This window comes from Notothenia rossii, assembly GCF_949606895.1.
Source record: "Notothenia rossii genome assembly, chromosome: 9".
Taxonomy (NCBI): domain Eukaryota; kingdom Metazoa; phylum Chordata; class Actinopteri; order Perciformes; family Nototheniidae; genus Notothenia; species Notothenia rossii.
In genome coordinates, this window is record NC_136907.1 from 31,231,881 (window position 1) to 31,253,944 (window position 22,064).

Below are 22,064 nucleotides of genomic sequence, written 5' to 3' on the forward strand. Positions count from 1 at the left end.
ATTGGTGTTCTGTAGCAAATTAGAATACATTTACTAAGTTACTGCCTTAGTTGCATATTTGAACTGAACATTTAAGGAAACGTGTAAAACATTAATGTGGAAATGGTGTAAAAGGGAGAGCATTTAGGGGTGATTTAAAATATGTCCTCTTTCACCTTTAGTGTCTTCTCTACAGAATGATGCATCATCATCTGAATCCAGTCACTGAATTAGAGGTACACATCTCATTCCATGCTTTTAAACTGAAATTATTCCCACTCTTTGATTGCTTGTCCCCGCTCGCTCCATCCCTGCACTGGTCTGTTGCCATGGAGACGTGTTGCCAGGTCTCAATTGTTGCCACCCTCCATATGGTTCAGGCCTCCTTCAGCAGGTCTCCGGGGACTCCTCTCAGAGAGAAAGCCTCTCCTGTTTAACATTCAGACCCTCACAGCTGATCCAGGAGCTGTCACTCTGACCCTGCAGTCAACTAGGATTATGGGATATGTGGGGGAAAGCTGGATCCTCCTCTTCAGATCTGTTCAACTGCGAAAGGCTTACTTAAGATATATTTTTTCTAAAGCCCTGATCTGATTAAGAGAGGAAAAGGACACATTCCGTCCCGCCGTCCTGTCAGAAAAGACGATAAATGTTGGATATGACAGCAACCTTTTAATGTAATTTCATATCAACACAGTGTGTACATGTTATCTTTGTGCATGCAGGAAGCCATTTTAGCCTGTTTTTCTAGAGCTGAAGAACTGTGACACAGCACCCCCAAGAGCTCACATTCATACACAACATGTTTATTGTTGCACCACAAGATGAGAGTTTTTATAAGTGAGACAAAAAAGATATTTCATTTTACAACTTACAAATACAAAAACTGTAAGTGTAGAATAATACATAATTTGTCTAAATAAAAGAAGAATAGCAGCTTAAATAAAAGTGATAACTGTGCACAAGTATTACAGATTATATATTTTAAGTATATTTACAAAGTTCTCACATTACAAATGTGCATGTCAACCATACAGTAAAATGTGTAATGTGTAATTATAAATATCTTCTGGGAAAACATTTGTCTCAGCTGAAGGCGAAATGCAGCTTCAATCTTTCAAGACTTAACTTTTACCATTCAAGATGTGCAACCTATTTATTCTATAATGTTAAATATACATAACATATTTATTGTCTCTATATTTGACATTCAATCCCATGTAACTAGTATCAATTAAATATTTAAAATATATATAGACTGGGGTGGAAATATATATAAAACTCATTTGCGCTTAATTTATTGTTTAATGTGCAAAGATTTGCAATGTTTGGTGAGAACTAATGTGGTGCAACAGTGCGCCCTGGTGGCCGCTGCGCTCTAAAGCCTTACCAAATGTGTCTGATGCTACAAGAGTTTATGTGTTCTAATGCAGGGGCGTTCAGCTGTTGGTGCTGATGCACATCTAGGTGTTAAAGACAAGGTAGGTGAAGTTCTCCTGCTTGGGTTTGGCGCTGAAGTTGTAGTGTCCGATGCGGTTCCTCTGGTAGTAGAAAAGGCAGACGAAACCCATGATGAAGAAGAGCGACACGCCGATCCCCAGGCAGGAGAGCCCAACTAAATGAAGAGTGTCAGATTCCTCCTCCAAGGACTCTGGAAGAAAACGTGTTGGAGCATTATAATAAATCATTAAACATACGGTGGAATGGAGAAACAAGTTGAACAAAAAAACGTTACTCTAAACATCAAATTGGTAAAGAGATGGTTCTAAATAATGGGACTTTCATACAGCTCTTATAACAGCACAATCCCAAATAGCGGAAATATTTAATTCAACTCAAGAATCCATCATGAAAACAGATAATCCACATGAAGAAATGTGTGTTTTCCATCCCGCCACCTGAACCTGCCATTGCCATAACTGAACAGCTAGATGGATTTTCACATTTGAAAAATGAGAAGAGAGCGTTTATAATGGATTTTGCAGACAGACTATACTAGAAGCTGTAGTGTTTTACTTGCTGGATGGAATTCAATCCCATTTGATCTAAAAATGTATCAACAAAAATGTGTATTTTCTAACAGAACCACAATTGTTTTTTCTGTGTTTGAATACTGACCTTCATCTGACCTCAGTAGAGGCCCGGAGGAACCGAATGCTGTTCCAATTGTGTTTGAAGACTGAGCGGTTCTTTGTTGACAGTCCTGCAAGAAAACAGGAGCAGCAAGGGCACTGTGTTATTCTAGAATCATCCACTCTGTAGAAGCTGCAAGGCAGTATCTGAGTTTGAATAGCATGAACCCACAGGCACACAGGAACCGGATCCGGTCTCCACACAGATCTGGACCTGGCAGTGCAGGTAGATCACGTCCAGGTCGATGAAGGAGAATATCTGCACGGACACTCGGGATGTGCTGGAGTTCCCATTCATCAACACCGTGGTGTATGTGTTCAGGGAGCAGCTGTGGAGACAGGGACAAGGAACTCAAGCTATTATTTTTCTGCTTTTTCTTGTCTGCGTCTGAATTGCAATACAAGATTATCAAATGACAACCCCAAACAATATACAGCTCAACTAAAACTGAATTTTCTTATAAAGCAAAAAATACAGGAGACTTTCTCACTAAGCTGCTGTGACGTGTCATTGTCATTGTTGTCACTATAAAATATAGTTTTTACTTCAGGATCTTTCAGAAAGATAGTGGCACCACTTCCGTGTCATTTTATATTGTAAAGATTTGTCTGAAACCTGCAGGTTTGACTGCTGTTTTTCGTTTGCTTTAGTTGTTTTGTGTTGTTTTCTTCTAAACTGCAACGACCAGAAGTAGCACACATTAATTCACTGTGTTCTTTACAATGAACATAAAGTATTTATATTCTTTTTTTTCTTTTTCTTGAAATATTGCAATTTAATTAAGTTTAGAATTTGGGGGGAACAGAAATGTGTCTCCTTATCATCACATCATCACTGATGCTGAGTTTCTGTGAGCACAAATGTATCTGTTGGTTCAAACTGATAGGGTATAACTACACATAACCATAGTGAACATGAAGAGAAGATCTCATATGTTATGGAAAATGGAGATGCAGCCAGAAGGGGTTGGCTTAGCTTAGCTTAGCTTAGTTTAAAGGGTGGAAACTGGCTGTTTCTCAATCTCGAGGATACTGGCTTCCAAGCCAATATTTCAAGGATGCTACGTCATCACCAAAAATGTGTAACGTGAAAGTAAAGCAAGTTCATAATTAGATAGACATCGTGAGGTATTTATTTTCGGTACAGTTTATGTTGAAACCGTTAGAGAGAGTGCACACTTGTTAGCCTGTTCCATTCTTCTTCGTTTTCCGAAGCCGTGGCTTGGAAGCATACTCGCTTCGTTTCTGAAGGAAGTGACTTGGAAGTACACGACTAACAAACCAGCATCTTCGAGGTTGAGAAACGGCCACAGTCTCTGGGTGTCTCTCAATCGCGAGTACGCTTGCTTGGTAGCACATGTCTTCCGAGTCACTTCCTTCAGAAGCTAGGCAAGAATCCTTCCTGGCATTCGGAAAACGAAGAGTGGAACAGGCTAGCAAGTGTGCAGGTGTGCGTCATATGAGAGGCCCCGCCTTACATTTTCCGCCACAGATTTGGGGAAATTGGTCCGTGCGCAAAGCATTGTGGGGATTTTAAGGACGCCAAGTGTACCCATGTGCAGCCTCGAAATTTCCCCCAAACCAAGGACGCGGTCTGGGTGGAATTCCATGTATGCTGGACATTCGAACGGTCCTGTTGCGCCACTTAATGACGTAGCATCCTTGAAATATTGGCTTGGAAGCCAGTATCCTCGAGATTGAGAAACGGCCTCTCTCTGCTGAACCTTTTTTTTATCTTGTTTAAGGAGAAAAGCCGAAGTATAATAACGGCATGATGGTTTGACAGGGGTTACATGTTGGACTATTTCCCTCCTGGAAACCTCCCACTAATCACAAGACTGATTCAAATGTAAATTGAGATGTAATATTAAGATGTAGATTCAAGATTTAAATGTGTTGCTTTGATTCAGTGTTTAGATTTAAAATGTCAATTTCATGTTTAGATTTCACTTTTAGATTTAGTTTTAAGATTATATTTACCAATTAGATATCATATTTAAATGTAACTGTTACACTAAAGACAATACTGTTTAACATTAATATTTAGAACATTAGATTGAACTTGAACCCAAAACATTTACGTATTTTAAAATAAAAATCTATAAATACTGTAAATGTTAGAAATCTGTCAGCTGCTCATTATGGTCATAATCTAACCCCATGTGAGACTTGACCCCAAGAGTCTCTGAAGTAGTGGTGATACCAATGATAGCAGTTACAATATTAGTAATAAAATGTATTAGATTCAATAAAAGGGAGAGAATAGCTATCTGAAATACTGATAGAAACAGAATAGGATAGTGCAGTGGGAGGAGCAGACCTGTTCTCCAGGAAGATGTGGCTGGAGATGTCCACAGGGTGTAGGGTGGGGGTGGCCCAGCATTTGTTGATGACTACTTTAATCTGCTGTGAGGAGGTGTTGAGGCTGACCTCCACCACCACTGCCTCCTCAGAGGACAGGCTGTAGTTGTGGGGCAGAGGCATGGTGCCGTTCATAAGCTGCACCGTCACCTGGAACTCCCCCGAGCCCGTGATGGTGAGATCTTTGATCATGTCATACCTGGAAAAGGGTAAGAAATCAAATATAAGTCTACAGCCATAAATAAACAGGGCACAATTCAAAATCGTTTTAAAGAAGAGCTTTTTCTTAAATACATAAATTAAACTGCACTTAAAAAACCGAAACGTTGAATTAAATCTATTAAGTCAACAAATTTCACACTGTATTAGATTAGTTGAAAGCAATGATTTGAAGTTATAACTAAGCTAATACAGCTATGTGAAATTTGTTGACATGATATATTGAATTAAAAGTCAAGGTTTCAGTTTTTTCAGTTTGACCAAAACCTCTAAAGCTCACTAATTAACATGCAATTTTGTTTTTTAAACTTCACAAAACGTGTACTAATTTACATGTGCTGTTAGGGCTCCAGGATGTCACTAATGAGCACTGGTTACTTTAAGAGCTTTAGAGGTGCTGAGAGGCTATTTGTTTTTGGTTTATGAGGAGTCAGGCGAGCTACAATATTATCCCCTGTTCCCAGTCTGTATGCTAAGCTAAGCTAACCATCTGCTGGCTCCAATTACATAATACTGTCAGTTCCTTCATCAAGACTGGTATTCATCTTCTCATCCAACTCAGGTGGTAACAAAAGGGCCAACCGCTTCTGCTGCTTTGGCAAAATGCTAAACTACAATAAGTGATAAAGAATGACAGCAAGTGAAGCGTACCCCATAGAGCCGAAGTCAGCAGAGATGAGCATGCTCTTCATGTAGGAGCACATGATGGGAACCTCCAGCTGTATCTTGGGAGCCTCCACTGTCCCACTGTCTGATGTGTACATGTCCATGGTGTTGAATAGGGTTACAGATGCTGTGTAGTACGTTTCATTCTGAAGAACCAGATGTTGGGAGCAGTGTGGGTTATTTTCAGAGTTAATCTCTTCAGTTTTACAAAATAAGGAGCATAGGAAAATGCAAAAGCTTCTTAAATTCAGAGGTGAAGGAAGTACTCAGGTCTTGTACTTAGGGTTGCAAAGGGGCGGAAAGTTTCCGGTAAATTTCCGGAAAGTTTTTTTAATTTTTTAATTTTTTTAAATAGAACAGAACAAGTTTTTATTATTTTATTTAACAATTATTAGTTTCATTGAAGAACGAAAACAGGAATGTTGAGTTAAATATTACTCATCCCCCCAACCATTAAAAAATGAACAAAAATGCACCCCCCATCCAAAGATCCCCATAAAGTCCCATTCAAAATGTTAAATGAAAAGAGCCCTTCTCCCTCCAAAAAGTCCCATTAAACATGCACATCTTCCTTCAAGCGATCCTCTGCATTTTTGCTAAACCCTTTCAGTCAACGGGCTCTTCCTGGGCCTCATCAACATCCAACTCTGAGTCTTCCTCCTCAGTTTCACTGTCCAGCCTTTTGAGGATGGCTCTGTATCAGGCTCAAAGAGCCTTAGGTTTGCCCGAATGCCAACCACTTTTTCCACTCTCACAATTTTGAGCCTGTGTGTGGTCTCAATAGCCATGCAGTAAGCAGTGTGCTATGGCATGGATATTCAAGTGTACTTGAATGGCATCGGTATGTTTTAGTCAAGATTATGATTAAATATACTTTCCCGACTATATTTAAGTTCCCTATGAAGAGCCAACCTTCAATTTTGAAAATTCCCAGTTTATTCCCAAATATTCCCAAATATTCCCGTTAATTCCCGTGGAAAGTTTCCATCTTTGAAAATTCCCGGAAATGTTACAACCCTTACTTAAGTAAAAGTAGAAATACCACAGTGTAGTCATTTAGAAGTAAAAGTCCTGCATTCAAAATGTTACTCAAGTAAAAGTACAAAAATATTAGCATCAACATTTAATTGAAGTACCAAAAGTAAAAGTGCTCATTCTGCAGATTGGCCATTTTCAGAATTAATATATATGATATGTTTTGATTATAATTATTGATGCATTAATGTGTTATCAAATATGGTAAATGTTAATGTAATTTTAATTACTTATATACTGCAGGTGAATTTACTCCAGGTGTAACTACTCCTTTTTTAAGTGTTGTTTATAATTGACATTATTAATCAAAATCTGCTAAGTAACTAAAGGTTTTAAATACATGTAGTGGAGCAAAAGTACACGATTTACACCTGAATTGTAGTGGGGTAGAAGTAAAGTAGCAACAAATTGAAATACTCAAGTAAAGTACAAGATCTCAAAGTTGTACTTAAGTACAGTACTTGAGTAAATCTACACTGTAAAATATTACCATGGTTTCACAATATTTAGCTGTAATATTTGACAATAAATTACTGTTTTACCACCTTACAGTCTTTACCTGTAATGTTCACAATATAATACTGTAATTTAGAATTTCACACTGAAATCAATACAGGCACAGTTAATTACTGTGAATGTACAGGATAAATGTTTACCAGGATTTCACAACATGTTACTGTATTATTTCACAGTAAAATACTGTATTCAGACCATCCTCTGTGATAACACAACAAATTAAGGGATTTTCTTGCTTTTATCGCTCTTGCTTGGCTTTAAATACCAATTTATTTCTTTGGTGCAGGTTTTACTTCAATTGAAAGGGGCACCGCTGCGCTGCATGTGCCTTAAAATAAACGATGCAACATATAAATCTATGTAAAATTGAAATTGTTGTCTTGGCTTATTGTTTTCAGGTGCTTCCTGGGCATTAATCCTGAGATGGGCTCGAAAGCCAAAAAGAGGCATGGCAATTTAAACCCCCATGTCAACACATTCTTCAGAAAAATGGTTGACTTCGAGTGGATGTCTGTGTAGACATGTGTTACGTGCTCCCCTCCTTGTTTTCAGCACCTGGTCTGCTCCTGGCTCCGCCTCTGCACAGGTGCACCTGGTCTGCCCCTGGCTCCGCCTCTGCCCAGGTGTTCCAAATTCCACTCAGCTGTGTATATATAAAGAGGGCTGGTGGAATGGGTGTCTTTGAGTCCTGGAGAGGAGGATATGGAAAGTGCATCTGAAGGAGAAGGAGGATGGAATGAAGTAAGGAAAAAGACTTCAAGAAAGAAGATAGACATGTCAAGTGACAGTCTGAGTGAATCGGATTCGCAGAATGAATTGAAGAAAGTAAAGAAAAGGATTGAGAATGAAGAGTGGAAAGTGATCGTGGAGTTTGGTGAGCAATCCGCAGCTAAGCTACATCCAGTGGCCCTGACTAAAGCAATTCACAAAGAAATTGGATCGATAAAACAAGCAAGATTTCTGAGCAAAGGACGGATGTTGGTTGAATTGATTAATGCAAAACAATAGGAAAAGTTACTGAAAATGAAGACCCTGAATGAAGTTCGAATTAAATGCCACGTCCCTGGAGCAAATCGGAAAATACTTGGAGTTATCAGTGGAGTTCCCATTGAAAACAGCATGGAAGAACTCAAGAAAGAAATTAAAGGGGGAAAAGTGTCTGTAGTTAAGCGTCTTCCTTCTAGGTATCAGGGTAAGATAGTGGATAGTTTGTCTGTTCTTCTTCAGTTTGAAGAAATAATTCAACAGAAGATAATGATCGGTTGCATGAGCTTTCCAGTAAGAGAATTCATCCCTAAACCTCTGCGGTGCTTTAAATGCCAAAGGTTTGGGCATGTGGCAGACAAGTGCAAAGCATCTAAGCCCAGGTGTCCAACATGTGCGGGGGAACATGAATATGGTAGTTGTACTGCAGGTGCTAAGGTGAAATGTTGTAACTGTGGTGGGGAACATAGTGCTGCGTATCAGGGCTGTGAAGTGCAGAAAAAGGCCAAGGAGGTGCAGAAATACAAAGTGCAAAATAAAGTCTCATATGCTGAAGCAACAGAAAAGGTTTCACTAAACATAGCTAGGAAATCCCAAGTAGCATCAAGTATGTTCTCTTCAAAAGATTTTCCCAAACTCCCACAGGCAAAGGAAAGCTCCACAAAGTGTTCCCATAAGTGTGTGATAGGAGAGGATGCATTGTTTGTTAATAAGTACACATTTGTGGCGTTTATTGGAAAAGTGGTGAATGTTGCTTTGCAACAAACAAAAAAGAGGTCAAGAAACAATAGTGGAAGCAGCAGGTGAATTTTTGGGGATAAAGGATATAACCGTTGAAATGATACATGATATGCTAGCCACCAATAATGATGATTCACAGATTAATGAATAGATTAATGGGTTTTCTCATTCTGCAGTGGAATGCTAGAAGCCTTATTGCAAATGGACAATAATTCAAGACCTATATATATATCAGTTAAAAGAAAAAACAGACGTTATTTGTATTCAAGAAACATGGCTGAAGACTCATTTGGACTTCATAATTGGGGGATATCGTGCTATAAGACAACATAGAAATGACGGTCAGGGAGGGGGATGTGCAATCTTTATCAGAGAAGTAATGTTTTATAGTAAGCTAACATTTAAGAACAGTCATGATTTAGAAATAGTGGGTGTAGAAGTTTGGATTAATAAAAGGAAAATGAGTGTCCTGATTTTTTTTTTATAATCCATGTAATAAACTCAAAATAGAGGAATTAGACAATCTTTGCCAAGGAAATGAAATAATATTGTGTGGTGATTGTAATGCACATAATACAATGTCATGTCTAAGAAACTTATAGTGAAAGTTTATTCTTTATGTTAGTTTTGTCATGTCCCTTTGTCCTGTGCTTTTTGTTTATTCCTTTAATTAATTCTCCCTCTCATTTCAGGCCTCCACGCTCCCCGCCCCCTTCTGTCTCCTGCGTCCTTGATTATTTTCCCCGCCCTGATTGTTTCCACCTGTGTCCCCTTTACCTGTGTATATATTGTGTTAGCTCCCTCCTGTTCATTGTCAGTTCGTTGTCTTTCTATGACCTACGTTCCTGCTTACCTCACGGACTTCTCACGGATCTATGTTATTGATCACTGTTCTAGTTTTCCTCGAAAGAGTGTTTTTGTTTTCCTTGTTTTCATTACTGTGCAAATCCCAGTAAAGTCTTTATTTTGAAACACTATCCGAGTCTGAGTTTGAGTCGTGCAATTGAGTTCATGTCTCAGAGTTCACTCCTTGACAGTACGAACTGACCAACAAAATGAACTCAGCCGACTCAGATCAGATAAAGAACGCCATCCGCTCTCAGGGCCAACGTCTTGGGCAACAAAAGGAGCATATGGCCACCATGCAGCAGGGAGTGCAGAATCTAACCAACAGCCATGGGGAACTACAAACATCGGTGACGACCCAAGTAGCAGAGGTTCAGCGTGTGCTCACTCACCTGCAGGCTGTTTCTCCTCCTACGACTCCTCCGGTTCCAGCGGCGACCGGATCCGACCCCAACCGGGCTACTGAGCCGCACAGTACTTCCATGCGTTTGGCTCCACCCGAAAAGTACTCCGGAGACTCGGAAGGCTGCCGGCCATTCATCGTGCAGTGTGAGCTACACTATCACCACCAACCGGCTACTTTTCCCACGGACAATTCCAAAGTGGCTTTCATGATCTCCCATTGCTCCGGCCGAGCAGCAGCGTGGGCTACGGCAGAGTGGTCCCGAGGCTCCGCCATCTGCGGGTCTCTGGAAAACTTCATAGACACTATGAGAAAGATCTTCGATCAAACCACGCCGGGCAGGGAAGCAGCTCGGGCTCTGATTAAGCTGCGACAACATCAGCGGAGTGTGACTGACTACGCCATCGAGTTCCGGACTATGGCAGCCGACAGCGGCTGGAACTCCGCTGTATTGTTTGACGCTTTCGTCAGCAGTCTCTCGGATCCCCTACAAGACCAGCTGGCGCCTCTCGATCTGCCCGCTGACTTGGACTCTGTCATTTCCATGTCAATAAGTATAGACAATCGTTTGAGAAGGAATAAATCCAAGGATGCGGTTGATCCGCCTCTCCAGAGGAGACGCTCACCGCTGGATACTACTTCTTCTTGGAGGCCCCGTCAACCCTGACCACCTGCATTCCGGACAACAGCGCCCCCCGGCTCCGTGGAGGAGCCAATGCAGTTGGGCCGCGCCAAGCTTTCGATCGCAGATTGTCAGCGTCGATTAAAGGAGGGTCTGTGCTTCTACTGCGGGAAGCGCGGACATCCACAAGCGGCTTGTCCGGTAAAAGAGGAGGCTCACCAATAAAGAGGAGTACGTTGGTGAGCCGGATCTCTTCCTCCTCGCACCCTGACCCGCATCCAGGTAAAAATCAGAGACAATGTGGTTACTCATGGTGCTCTCATTGACTCAGGAGCAGACGAAAGTCTTATGGATAGGGGTTTAGTTAAAAAATTAGACATAAAAACTAAACCTCTAACCCAGCCTCTTGAAGCGAATGCTCTCGATGGGCAGATGTTGTTTAAAGTGACTCACCAAACAGAGCCTTTAGAAATAAGATGTAATGATCATCACGAGACAATGTCATTTCACTTATTTAACCTAGCCCAACATCCACTCATTTTGGGGTTTCCCTGGTTGAAACTTCATAACCCTCACATAGATTGGCAATCTGGGAGGGTGGAGGGGAGGGGAGAGAATTGCATAGATCACTGTGTTAAGCAGGTAGCGGAGATTGACAGGAGATGTAACACTGGGAGTATTAGGCAGAGAACTATCCCAGAAATATATTTTCCTGATGTCTTTTCAGTCCCTTCCTGCTACCACGATTTAAGTGAAGTATTCAGTAAATCTAAGGCTCTGACTCTTCCTCCTCACCGCCCCTATGACTGTGCTATTGACCTGATTGCTGGGTCTCCAATTCCTAAGGGTCGACTGCTATTTCAGGAACTGAGAAAGAGGCCATGAAGGACTATATTGATGCCTCCTTCAAAACAGGCCTTATTCGCCCTTCCTCATCACCAGCAGGAGCGGGGGTTTTTTTGTTGGCAAAAAGGATGGTTCTCTTAGGCGATGAGGCTCACCTCTCAATGACATTACGGTTAAAAACCGGTACCCCCTTCCTCTCATCTCGTCAGCCTTCGAGCAGCTTCAGGATGCCAAGGTTTTCACCAAGTTAGACCTGCGTAACGCTTATCATTTGTTCAGGATCAGGGAGGGCGATGAATGGAAGACGGGGTTTAACACCCCGTCAGGCCACTATGAATACCTTGTAATGCCATTTGGATTATCAAACGCTCCTGCTGTTTTCCAGGCTATGATCAACGACGTGTTGAGGGAGTTTCTGAACCGTTTCGTTTTTGTCTATCTTGACGACATTCTGATCTACTCCCCTGACCTTGACACCCATAAACAACATGTCCGCCAGGTCCTACAAGAGCTGCTCCAGAATAGGTTGTTTGTCAAAGCAGAAAAATGCAAATTCCATGCAGAGACAGTCACCTTTTTGGGCTTCATCATTTCTCCAGGTCAGGTTAGGATGGACCCAGAGAAGGTTAGCGCATTAGCTTGTTGGCCTACCCCTGACTCTCGTAAGAAAGTGCAGCAGTTTTTAGGCTTTGCAATTTTTAGAGACGTTTTGTGTGGGGTTTCAGTGCTATTGCAGCCCCTCTTCATGTCCTCACGTCCCCTCAAGTTCCTTTTTTGTGGTCTCCTCAGGCTGAGGAGGCTTTTTCTCGGCTTAAAGGAATGTTCACCTCTGCTCCCATACTCACCCTGCTGGACACCACTCGTCAGTCTTTGGTAGAAGTGGATGCCTCCAACGAAGGGGTGGGAGCGGTCCTCTCCCAGCGACTACAGAAGGACAACAAACTTCACCCCTGCGCTTTCCTGTCCAGGAAGCTCTCCCCAGCAGAGAGAAATTACGACGTGGGAAACCGTGAGTTGCTGGCCGTGAAGCTGGCACTGGAAGAGTGGAGGCATTGGTTGGAGGGAGCCGAGCATCCTTTTGTGGTCTGGACCGATCACAAAAACCTGGAGTATAAGAAAAGACTGAACTCCTGGCAGGACCTTGTTTTTTAACCGTTTTGACTTTGTTCTTTCCTACAGGCCGGAGTCTCAGAATGTCAAGCCTGACGCTCTGTCCCGTCTGTTTGACCCTGTGCCTGCAGTCAAGGAGCCGGAACCCATCATCCCATTAAGCCGCGTGGTAGGAACGCTGACTTGGTCAGTAGAGAAGGAGGTAATACGAGCCAATGCTGGAGCTCCTGCACCAAGGGGTTGCCCGCCTAACCGGCTTTTCGTTCAGGATGCCGAGCAACCACAGGTGATCCACTGGGCTCACACTTCGCTGCTCACCTGTCACCCCGGAGTCAAGAGAACTATGTTCATTATAAAACATTTCTGGTCGACATCCATGGAGAAGGAGGTGAAGGAGTATGTGGCGGCGTGCCCTGTCTGCACTCGAAACAAGACCTCTTCCAGGGAGCGAATAGGACGATTACAACCACTCCATATTCCCAACAGACCCTGGTCAGAGATCTCAATGGACTTCGTCACTGGCCTGCCCCTCTCTAGAGGTAAAACCACAGTTCTCACGGTAGTGGACCGGTTTTCTAAAATGACACATTTCATTGCTCTGCCCAAGATGCCCTCAGCTAAGGAAACGGCTGAGGTCATGATGCATAATGTGTTTCGGCTTCATGGTTTCCCAAAGGATATTGTCTCCGACCGGGGCCCCCAGTTTGTGTCACGCTTCTGGAAGGAGTTCTGAAGCCTCATCGGTGCCACGGTCAGTCTCTCGTCTGGATACCATCCGGAATCTAACGGCCAGACAGAGCGCCTAAATCAAGAACTGGAAACCTGCCTGCACTGCTTGGTGTCCCAGAATCAATCAATCAATCAATCAATGTTTATTTATATAGCCCAATATCACAAATGTTACATTTGTCTCAGTGGACTTCACAGTTTGTACAGAATATCAGTATGACAATACGACACCCTCTGTCCTTAGACCCTCACATCGTACAAGGAAAAACTTCCAGAGAAAACCCAGTTTTAAAGGGAAAAATGGGAGAAACCTCAGGGAGAGCAACAGAGGAGGGATCCCTCTCCCAGGACGGACAGACGTGCAATAGATGCCGTGTGTAAATTGAAAAGATAATACATTTGCAACATAGGTAGTCCAAATGTTTGGAAATGCATGTGTGTATAATAGGAAGATGAATCCATGAGTATATCCATCCAGGACTTATGATCCAGGACCACAGCCACGACTCAAGATCCAGGACTCGCAATCCATGACACAGGACCGCAGGATCATCCATGACTCCGGATCCCGGCGTATATAGACACCAAAAAGAAAGACATTTGGGGAAGCTGGGTTAATCGGAACATGAGAGTACACAGGTATAGACAGAGAGAAGGAAGAAGTAAGATGTCCCCCGACAAACTAAGCCTATATCAGCAAAACTAGGGGCTGAATCTAATCAGCCCTAACTATAAGCTTTATCAAAAAGGAAGGTCTTAAGCGCACTCTTAAAAACGGATAGGGTGTCTGCCGTCCGAACACAAACTGGAAGCTGATTCCACAAAAGTGGAGCTTGATAAGAAAAGGCTCTATCCATCCAGAATCCAGAATCCATCCTCCTGGAGCGAGCACCTCACCTGGGTTGAGTATGCGCACAACATCCTCCCTACTTCGGCCACGGGCCTGTCCCCGTTTCACTGTGTTTATGGCTACCAGCCGCCACTGTTCCCAGCCACGGAGAGAGAGGTCACGGTCCCGTCTGCCCACGCTCTGGTCAGGCGTTGTCGGCGCGTGTGGGCTGTGGCTAGGAAAAGATCCTCTGCAGGAATTCACAACTGGTTAAAAGAGCAGCAGACCGAAAACGCCGACCAGCCCCTGTATACCAGCCAGGCCAGAAAGTCTAGCTCTCTACACGAGACCTTCCTCTCCAAGTACTCTCCCGAAAATTGGCTCCCCGGTTTGTGGGTCCTTTTCCCATCACCAAGGTCATCAACCCGGTTTCAGTGAGACTACGGCTTCCCAGGGCCATGAAGGTACATCCCACCTTCCATGTAGGGAAACTAAAACCATTGAAGGAGAGCGCTATGGTTCCTACCCCCCGGATGATCGATGGAGGTCCGGTTTACACAGTCAAGACACTATTGGCTAGTCGGAAAAGGGGTAGATTGGCGACAGCTACTGGTTGACTGGAAAGGTTATGGTCCTGAGGAGCGGCAATGGATTCTTTCCCGCTTCGTCATAGATAAAAGCCTCATTGAGGATTTTGACCGCCTCAACTCAGAGGAGCCTGGGCCGTCAGGAGCCGTCCCTAGAAGGGGAGGTACTGTCATGTCTAAGAAACTTATAGTGAAAGTTTATTCTTTGTTAGTTTTGTCATGTCCCTTTGTCCTGTGCTTTGTGTATTCCAAAAATAAACATAATTAATTCTCCCTCTCATTTCAGGCCTCCACGCTCCCCGCCCCCTTCTGTCTCCTGCGTCCTTGATTATTTTCCCCGCCCTGATTGTTTCCACCCGTGTCCCCTTTACCTTTGTATATATTGTGTTGGCTCCCTCCTGTTCATTGTCAGTTTGTTGTCTTTCTATGACCTACGTTCCTGCTTACCTCACAAACTTCTCACGGATCTATGTTATTGATCACTGTTCTAGTTTTCCTCGAAAGAGTGTCTTTGTTTTCCTTGTTTTCATTACTGTGCAAATCCCAGAAAAGTCTTTATTTTGAAACACTATCCGAGTCTGAGTTTGAGTCGTGCAATTGAGTTCATGCCTCAGAGTTCACTCCTTGACATACAATGTGGGGAGGGAGATCAACAGATTACAACGGACAGGTAGTGGAGGACTTAATGGCGGCAAAGGAATTAGTTTGTTTAAATAACGGGCAAGGTACAAGACTCAATTTTAGAGATGGAACAGAGTCGGCGATCGAACTAACTCTTGTAACAAGTGAATTAGCTTCTGGTAGCAGTTGGGAAGTATTGGCAAATAACAATATTGGGAGTGATCATCTTCCGATTATAATCAAGTTTGATGTAACTAATGTGGTTGAGCTAGACGGTATCATGAGATGGACTTTTTTCTAAAGCAAATTGGGAGATGTTTGCTAAATTGTGTGATAATTAATTTGATCAGATTGATATGGCAGGAAGTATTGATGAAATAAATGAGCAATTTACTTCAAATATAATTAAAAGTGCTAATCAAACTATTGGGAATAAAACTGGTAAACTTAGTAAATGTGTTAAGATGGTACCGTGGTGGAACAAATAATGTAATGATACAATCCGAAAACAAAATCAGACTGTTTGGAAAGCTAAGAAAGACACATTCATGACATTATTTATTAGAATATAAAAAGGCACAGGCTCAGGTAAAGAAAATTGTTAAAAGAGCAAAAAGGGAGTGTTGGAGAGGATTCTGTTCAAGTATTGGGAGAACTACACCATTAGATAAAGTATGGGGAATGATTAAGAAGATGAGGGGAATAATACAGCAGAGTAACCTGCCAGTGTTAGTGAATGGAGGGGAAATTGCCACTGGTGCTATGGAGAAGGCAGAAATTCTAGCTAAAGAATTTGTCAAAGTACATTCTTCGGAAAATTTGACAGAAGAAGGTAAGATCAGGAGACAGGAAGTGTTAGATGAACATCCTAATGTATATGAAGAAAGACATTCGTCGCAGAGTGTTGTAAATGTGCCTTTTTCTATTCAAGAGTTGAGAACAGCATTAAGTAAGTGTAAAATGACTGCTCCTGGGAAAGATAATGTATGTTACATGATGTTGACCAAATTAAGTGATTTTTCATTAGGAAAGCTGCTGGAGATGTAAAATAAGATCTGGGAGAAAGGGAAGCTGCCAATAATATGGAAAGAGTCAGTCATTATTCCTATTAGAAAACCTGGGAAAGATCCAACCAGTCCAGGCAGTTATAGACCTATAGCTCTGACATCGCACTTGTGTAAAGTTGAGGAAAGAATGATAACAAAAAGGCTGACATACTACGTTGAGAAAAATGAACTAATGACTCCTTATCAGAGTGGGTTTAGAAGAGGGCGGAGTACTTTAGATCCACTGCTGTGCCTGGAATCTGAAGTCAGGAAAGCCCAAGCGAACAAGGAGTGTGTTGTAGCTGTATTCTTTGATGTGGGAAAAGCTTACGATATGATGTGGAAGGATTATTAATTAAACTGGACATTATGGGTCTGGGAGGTAATGTATATAATTGGATTATGGATTTTTTGTTTGGCCGTGCCATCAGAGTCCGAGTTGGCAATTCATATTCTCGAAGGCATGAAGTTGAGAATGGAACCCCGCAGGGGAGTGTAATTAGTCCTCTTTTGTTTTCTATCATGATAAATGATATATACAAGTAGGATCTGATATTGGTAAGTCATTTTTTGCAGATGATGAAGCTATTTGGAAAAGGGACAGAAATGTAAATTATATTGTAGCTAAGATTCAGGAAGCCATTGCGGAAATTGAAAGCTGGGTTGCATTCCAATAGTCCATTTAGCTTAGGAACCTTCCTAACCAAGTGAAATGACCCGGAAGTACGTCAGTGGCAGCCATGTTAAGTGCCGTTCCAATTCTCCAAATGAAAGGAAAGGAGGTTTCAAACTTCCTTTATAACCTCCTTTAGCTTAGGAAGCACTGGACCTTCCTTACCGAAAGGAGAGGAGAAAATTCTGCCCCACAATGCCTTGCAGCCGCAGCATTTGCCGTCGCACAACAGTCGGCCATTCACGGAAACAAACGATTATGACGGAGAAGTTATATCATAAAAAAGTTACAGTGCTTATTAAGCATTTTAAAACGTATGTGGTAAGTTGCCAAAGTGCTTGGTTTTGAACGTTCATCAGTATTATAATTAAAAAGAGAAATATGAACGTTAGTTTTTACTGAAATGATCAAATAAAGTCAACATTTCACTGAGCTGTGTGGGGTTTGCTCAACTTTTAAAAGATGTTTGAATGGTGATATACACAGTGATAGATGTTAAGGACTAACGTTTATAATAAATACATTTGTATTTATTTTAAGATATTTTCATACAATCATACGTATTGGGATCATTTGTATTAATGTGGACCGGAGGGAGAGGGTGACGAGCATAAATGTCACTTTCCTTTTTTATTTCAATTCCAACTTTGGTCATGAAGAATATGTTTCTCTGTTGTCCCCGTTCATAAAGCATAAAGCAACAGCATCAGAGCACGGTGCAGAGTCTCTAGATGAGTTTAAAGTAGTCCCTCGTGCTTATTAAACATCCATGTAGTCCGTCGTTGCTGTAGTTTCCATAGTTTCACCACAGCAACAGACGCACACAATGACGTCCGCTGGCGCATCATAAACACGTCAGATAGTGAAAGTGCATTCGGATTCTCTAAAGTACCGCAGTCTCTTCTCCTAAGTCCTTTTGAATTCTCCTATCCACTATCCCTTAACCCCGTGATGTTTCACTCAGAGGAAAATAGGAGATAGGGTTAGAATTTAGGAGCTGATTTTTGGATTATTGGAACGCAACCCTGGTCTCTGACATGGGGGTTTAGTTTGTCGGTGGAAAAAACTGAAACTTTATTTTTCACGAGGAAAACGATAGGTGAGGAGGTTAGGTTAAAACTTTATGGAAAAGAACTAAAGAAAGTGAAGACATTTACATTTCTGGGAATATGGTTGGACGAGAGAGTCACATGGAGTACTCACATTGATAAAGTAGTAGATAAATGTAAAAGGGTTTTAAATGTTATGAGGTGCTTGGCAGGCACTAAGTGGGGGGCTGATAAAGCTGCTTTGACGAACGTATACACAGCCTTAATTAGATCAGCCATAGAATACGGACTAATAGTTTGTGGTTCAGCTGCATACTCTTCTCTGCAAAAATTAGATCGAGTCCAGGCACAAGCACTAAGGATATGCTGTGGGGCAGTCAGATCTACACCAGTGTCGGTACTTCAGGTAGAGGTCGGAGCAATACCAATTTTTTTGAGGAGAAAACAGTTAATTGTTAATTACTGGGCAAATCTATAGGGCCATAAAGATACTCACCCTACTAAACAAACTGTAAAAACAAGTTGGGAAAGTAACAAAATTAAAAAAGAAAGTTTTTGTGTTTGTGTTTTGGAAATATGTAAGGAATTCAAAGTTAAAGAATGGAATATTAGTCCGACGGTGTTGTTATCAGCTGTTCCACCATGGTTGCTACCTCAACCTATAGCAGATTTATCACTATTGAAACGGTTACATTCAATGAAAAACAAATTCAATGTACAGGCTTATGTGAAGACTGTTCTACATGAACAATATGGGCAGTTTATACAAATATTTACTGATGGATCCAAAGATCCAGAAAATGGTCAAACTAGTTGTGAATTTTATGTTCCTGAATTAAAAGTCAGTGGGAAAGCGTACGAGTGATTACATTGCAGTATATACAGTAGAGATGATGGCTATCTCTCTAGCACTTCAGTGGGTAGAGGAAATACAGCCAATGCGAGTGGTCATTTGCTCTGACTTCAGTGCAGCTCTGGAGAGTATAAACAACTTCTCTTCAGAATGTCGTCAGGATATTTTACATTACATTTTACAAATCATGTTTAGGTTAGTTCATCTGGGAATTGTTGTTCAATTTGTGTGGGTTCCAGCGCATGTGGCTATTAGAGGGAATGAAGTAGTGGATCAACCGGCAAAATGTGGTTTGAAAGCAAACCAGATTGATATTATGGTACCCAACAGTAGAGCACAATTCAAATCTGTTACAAAAGTTGTTATCAAGCAACAATGGCAAAAACTATGGGACAGTAACACCAAAGGAAGACATTTATACCAGATACAAAGGGAAGTAGGAACGGGAAGCACTTGGGGGAGTAGTAGAAGAGAACAGAGCATTAACAGCAGGATAAAATTGGGACACTCTGGATTAAACTCATCACTGCATCTGATTGGAAAACATCCAAATGGCAATTGTGATGGTTGCCAAAAATCAGAGACAATACATCATGTATTTTTTAGCTGCCCGGATTATAACAGACAAAGACTCATTCTGAAAACCGCACTGGAACAACTCAACGTCAAGGGCATGGATTTCAAGTTAATATACGAAAGTAAATCAAGAAATGAAGCAAACAAGCTGATCTTCAAATTCCTCAAAAGCACTGGTCTGCGGACAAGGATTTAATATGATCATTTAATAAATCAACAGTAGGTGGCGATATATGCTCCAAGTGGAAGCGATTCGCCATTAAAGAAAAGAAGAAGAAGAATATATAAAAGAGGTTTCTCAATACTCTAATTTCCCCTCCTCGACTCCTTTCCTCGACTCCTATCCTCGATACTTAGTCCTGCCCACAGGAGATGCGAGCGGAGGACTGAGGAGGGGAACCGAGGAGAGAGGAGGGGAAGCAGCAGGCGGTTAGAGAAATGAGAATTCCTCTCCTCTGATCGGTCATTTTAAAGAAACGTCCATTAATGATGAAAGGAGGAACAGCAGCCCTCTGTCTGATGGACAGATGTGTTCATGACGACTTATATATTTAATTTTAATTACTTGACAGTGCGATATAATGAGACAATAACAGGCTACAGATGCGGACATATACACACACACATATATTTATATAAATATATACATTTTCAGAATCACACAAGTATGAGAGGACTCTCATAATAACGTAACACAATCAGAGATTGGATATATATATCCCCTATATGGTCGCTGAAATGGGGAATTGAAATTACGGGCCAAAAGTTGTATTTACAAGTATTAAAAGTGAGCATAGGACACCAAACCAACTGAGACCCTTCTGTCCGCCGCATCTACGCATTGTACAACACACACACCTACACACTGTACGTGTTGTACAGTCTGTACCACACACACACCTACCCACTGTACCACACACACCTACAGCTCCTAAAGCATAATCAGGCTACAGCCGTTGTGTATTTTATTATGTGAAGCACTAAATGGTCTTGGAAAAATATTGACTCTTTGTTTGTAGATATTAACTACAGCATACAAATACAGAGAGTAATGTGGGCCCGTTATACTGAGTGATATGTATTTTACACACTGCTCTGCTTTCTGCACGGACCTCACAGCTGCCAGGGGCGGAGCTTCAGGGGGGGCTGTAGGGGCAGGGCTCCCCGGGCCCGGGACAGGCTCCGCCCCCGAGATATTCGCCGGCGGGCCCTGCTGCCTCGCGCCACTGAGTGCATTGACGTTCGTGGTCATATTAGGCAAAAAGCATTGTAGCCTATAATATTAGTTGAACTTGTGCTGCTATTTTCACACTCACATTTAACATTAAAACATGAAAAATTGCAAGTGAACCCCTTCTATTGTCTCTAGCCTAAATGTATTTTGGGTAAAATCGTCATCAACAGCCGTCCATCAACATCATACGTAAATGAACGTCAACGTCATCATCAATCACTTGTCATTCAACAGAGCACTGCCTAAGCATGAGCAGTTATAAACACAAAAGTGGAGCTACAAAACGCAAAGAAAAAGATAAAAAGTTTGTCCAAGCTAGATGGATATTTTTTTCACCCTACTCCAGAGTCCTGCATCGGGTCGGGTATCCGCGGGTACCCGACGGGTGACCCGCAAAAAAGGTTTTTTCAAACGCTTTTTTCCGGGTTCGGTTCTGGGTAAAACAAAGATGATGCGGGTCGGGTTGCGGGTGTTGCATAATAAATATATTTAAATAATAATAATTTAGTTTAATGTTTAAATCCTCAGACCTCTCCCCCGCGGGACCGAGCATATTCATAACCTCTGCAGCGCATCTATCTGCTGCTGAGCGCGCCACATTCTGAATGGCTGAGGTGAAGCTCTCTGAGAATACAGCATTTTCAATAACTTTTCCTCAAGAGCGAAATCCAACGTCTGGGAGGCTTTTGGTGTCCTCCTAGATGCAGAAAATAACCAACATCCCAGGCTTTTTGAGCCAAATATGCAACTGCGTGTGTTAATAATTGCACGTTTTCACTGCTTATATATATGCGGGTTCGGGTCGGGTTGCGGGTCTTGTGCCGGCGGGTCGGGTCGGGTTGCGGAACTATTGGCAATATGTGCGGGTAGCGGGGCGGGTTCGGTATTGCACGTCGCGGGTGTGGGGCGGGAGCGGGTCTTGAAAATCAGACCCGTGCAGGACTCTGCCCTACTCCTCCTCCTGCGGGAGATGAACCTGAAGTTGTTGCCACTGCCAGCTGTGTTTCATCCCCGAGCCCCAGCCCGCCAACAACGTTAGTGAGGGTTAGCCAAATTTACAGGTAGGCTACAATCACGGACACACACTGTCAACAAGAAAATGTGAGTTTGTGGTAAATGTTGATATCATTGTTGTTGTTACTTCGTGTAGCTCGGCCGCCTAGCTTATTTCCTTTTCTGTCTCTCGGCTGTAGTGATGATGATGATAATAATAATAATAATAATAATAATAATAATAATAATAATAATAATAATAATAATAATAATAATAATAATAATAGGGACGACTCAGCAGCTGCTAGCTGCTCGTCTAGAGGAGAGCCAGGCCTGACGCTTGACCAGCTGCACCCCTCCCCCTTCAGCTCCTTACCTGCTGCGCCGCAAGGTGAAGAAGTACCGGACACTGGG

General features: G+C 42.1%; 1 protein-coding gene across 4 annotated transcripts in view; it reads right to left on the minus strand.

Annotated features, from left to right (window-relative positions):
* Positions 1 to 764: 764 nt before the first annotated feature.
* Positions 765 to 22,064, minus strand: part of umodl1 (uromodulin-like 1) — a 36,187-nt gene continuing 14,887 nt past the window's right edge. For 2 of the 4 annotated variants that reach the window (XM_079652358.1, XM_079652357.1), the window contains 5 exons: positions 5,343 to 5,503; positions 4,432 to 4,671; positions 2,284 to 2,440; positions 2,098 to 2,182; positions 765 to 1,630 (listed from right to left, as the gene is read on the minus strand). In XM_079652358.1, the coding sequence (XP_079508484.1) occupies positions 1,443 to 1,630; positions 2,098 to 2,182; positions 2,284 to 2,440; positions 4,432 to 4,671; positions 5,343 to 5,503 (831 nt within the window). In that variant the 3' untranslated portion in view covers positions 765 to 1,442. Of the gene's footprint in view, positions 1,631 to 2,097; positions 2,183 to 2,283; positions 2,441 to 4,431; positions 4,672 to 5,342; positions 7,624 to 22,064 lie in introns of those variants that run through there. The other 2 variants (XM_079652360.1, XM_079652359.1) reach the window with 2 other exon arrangements.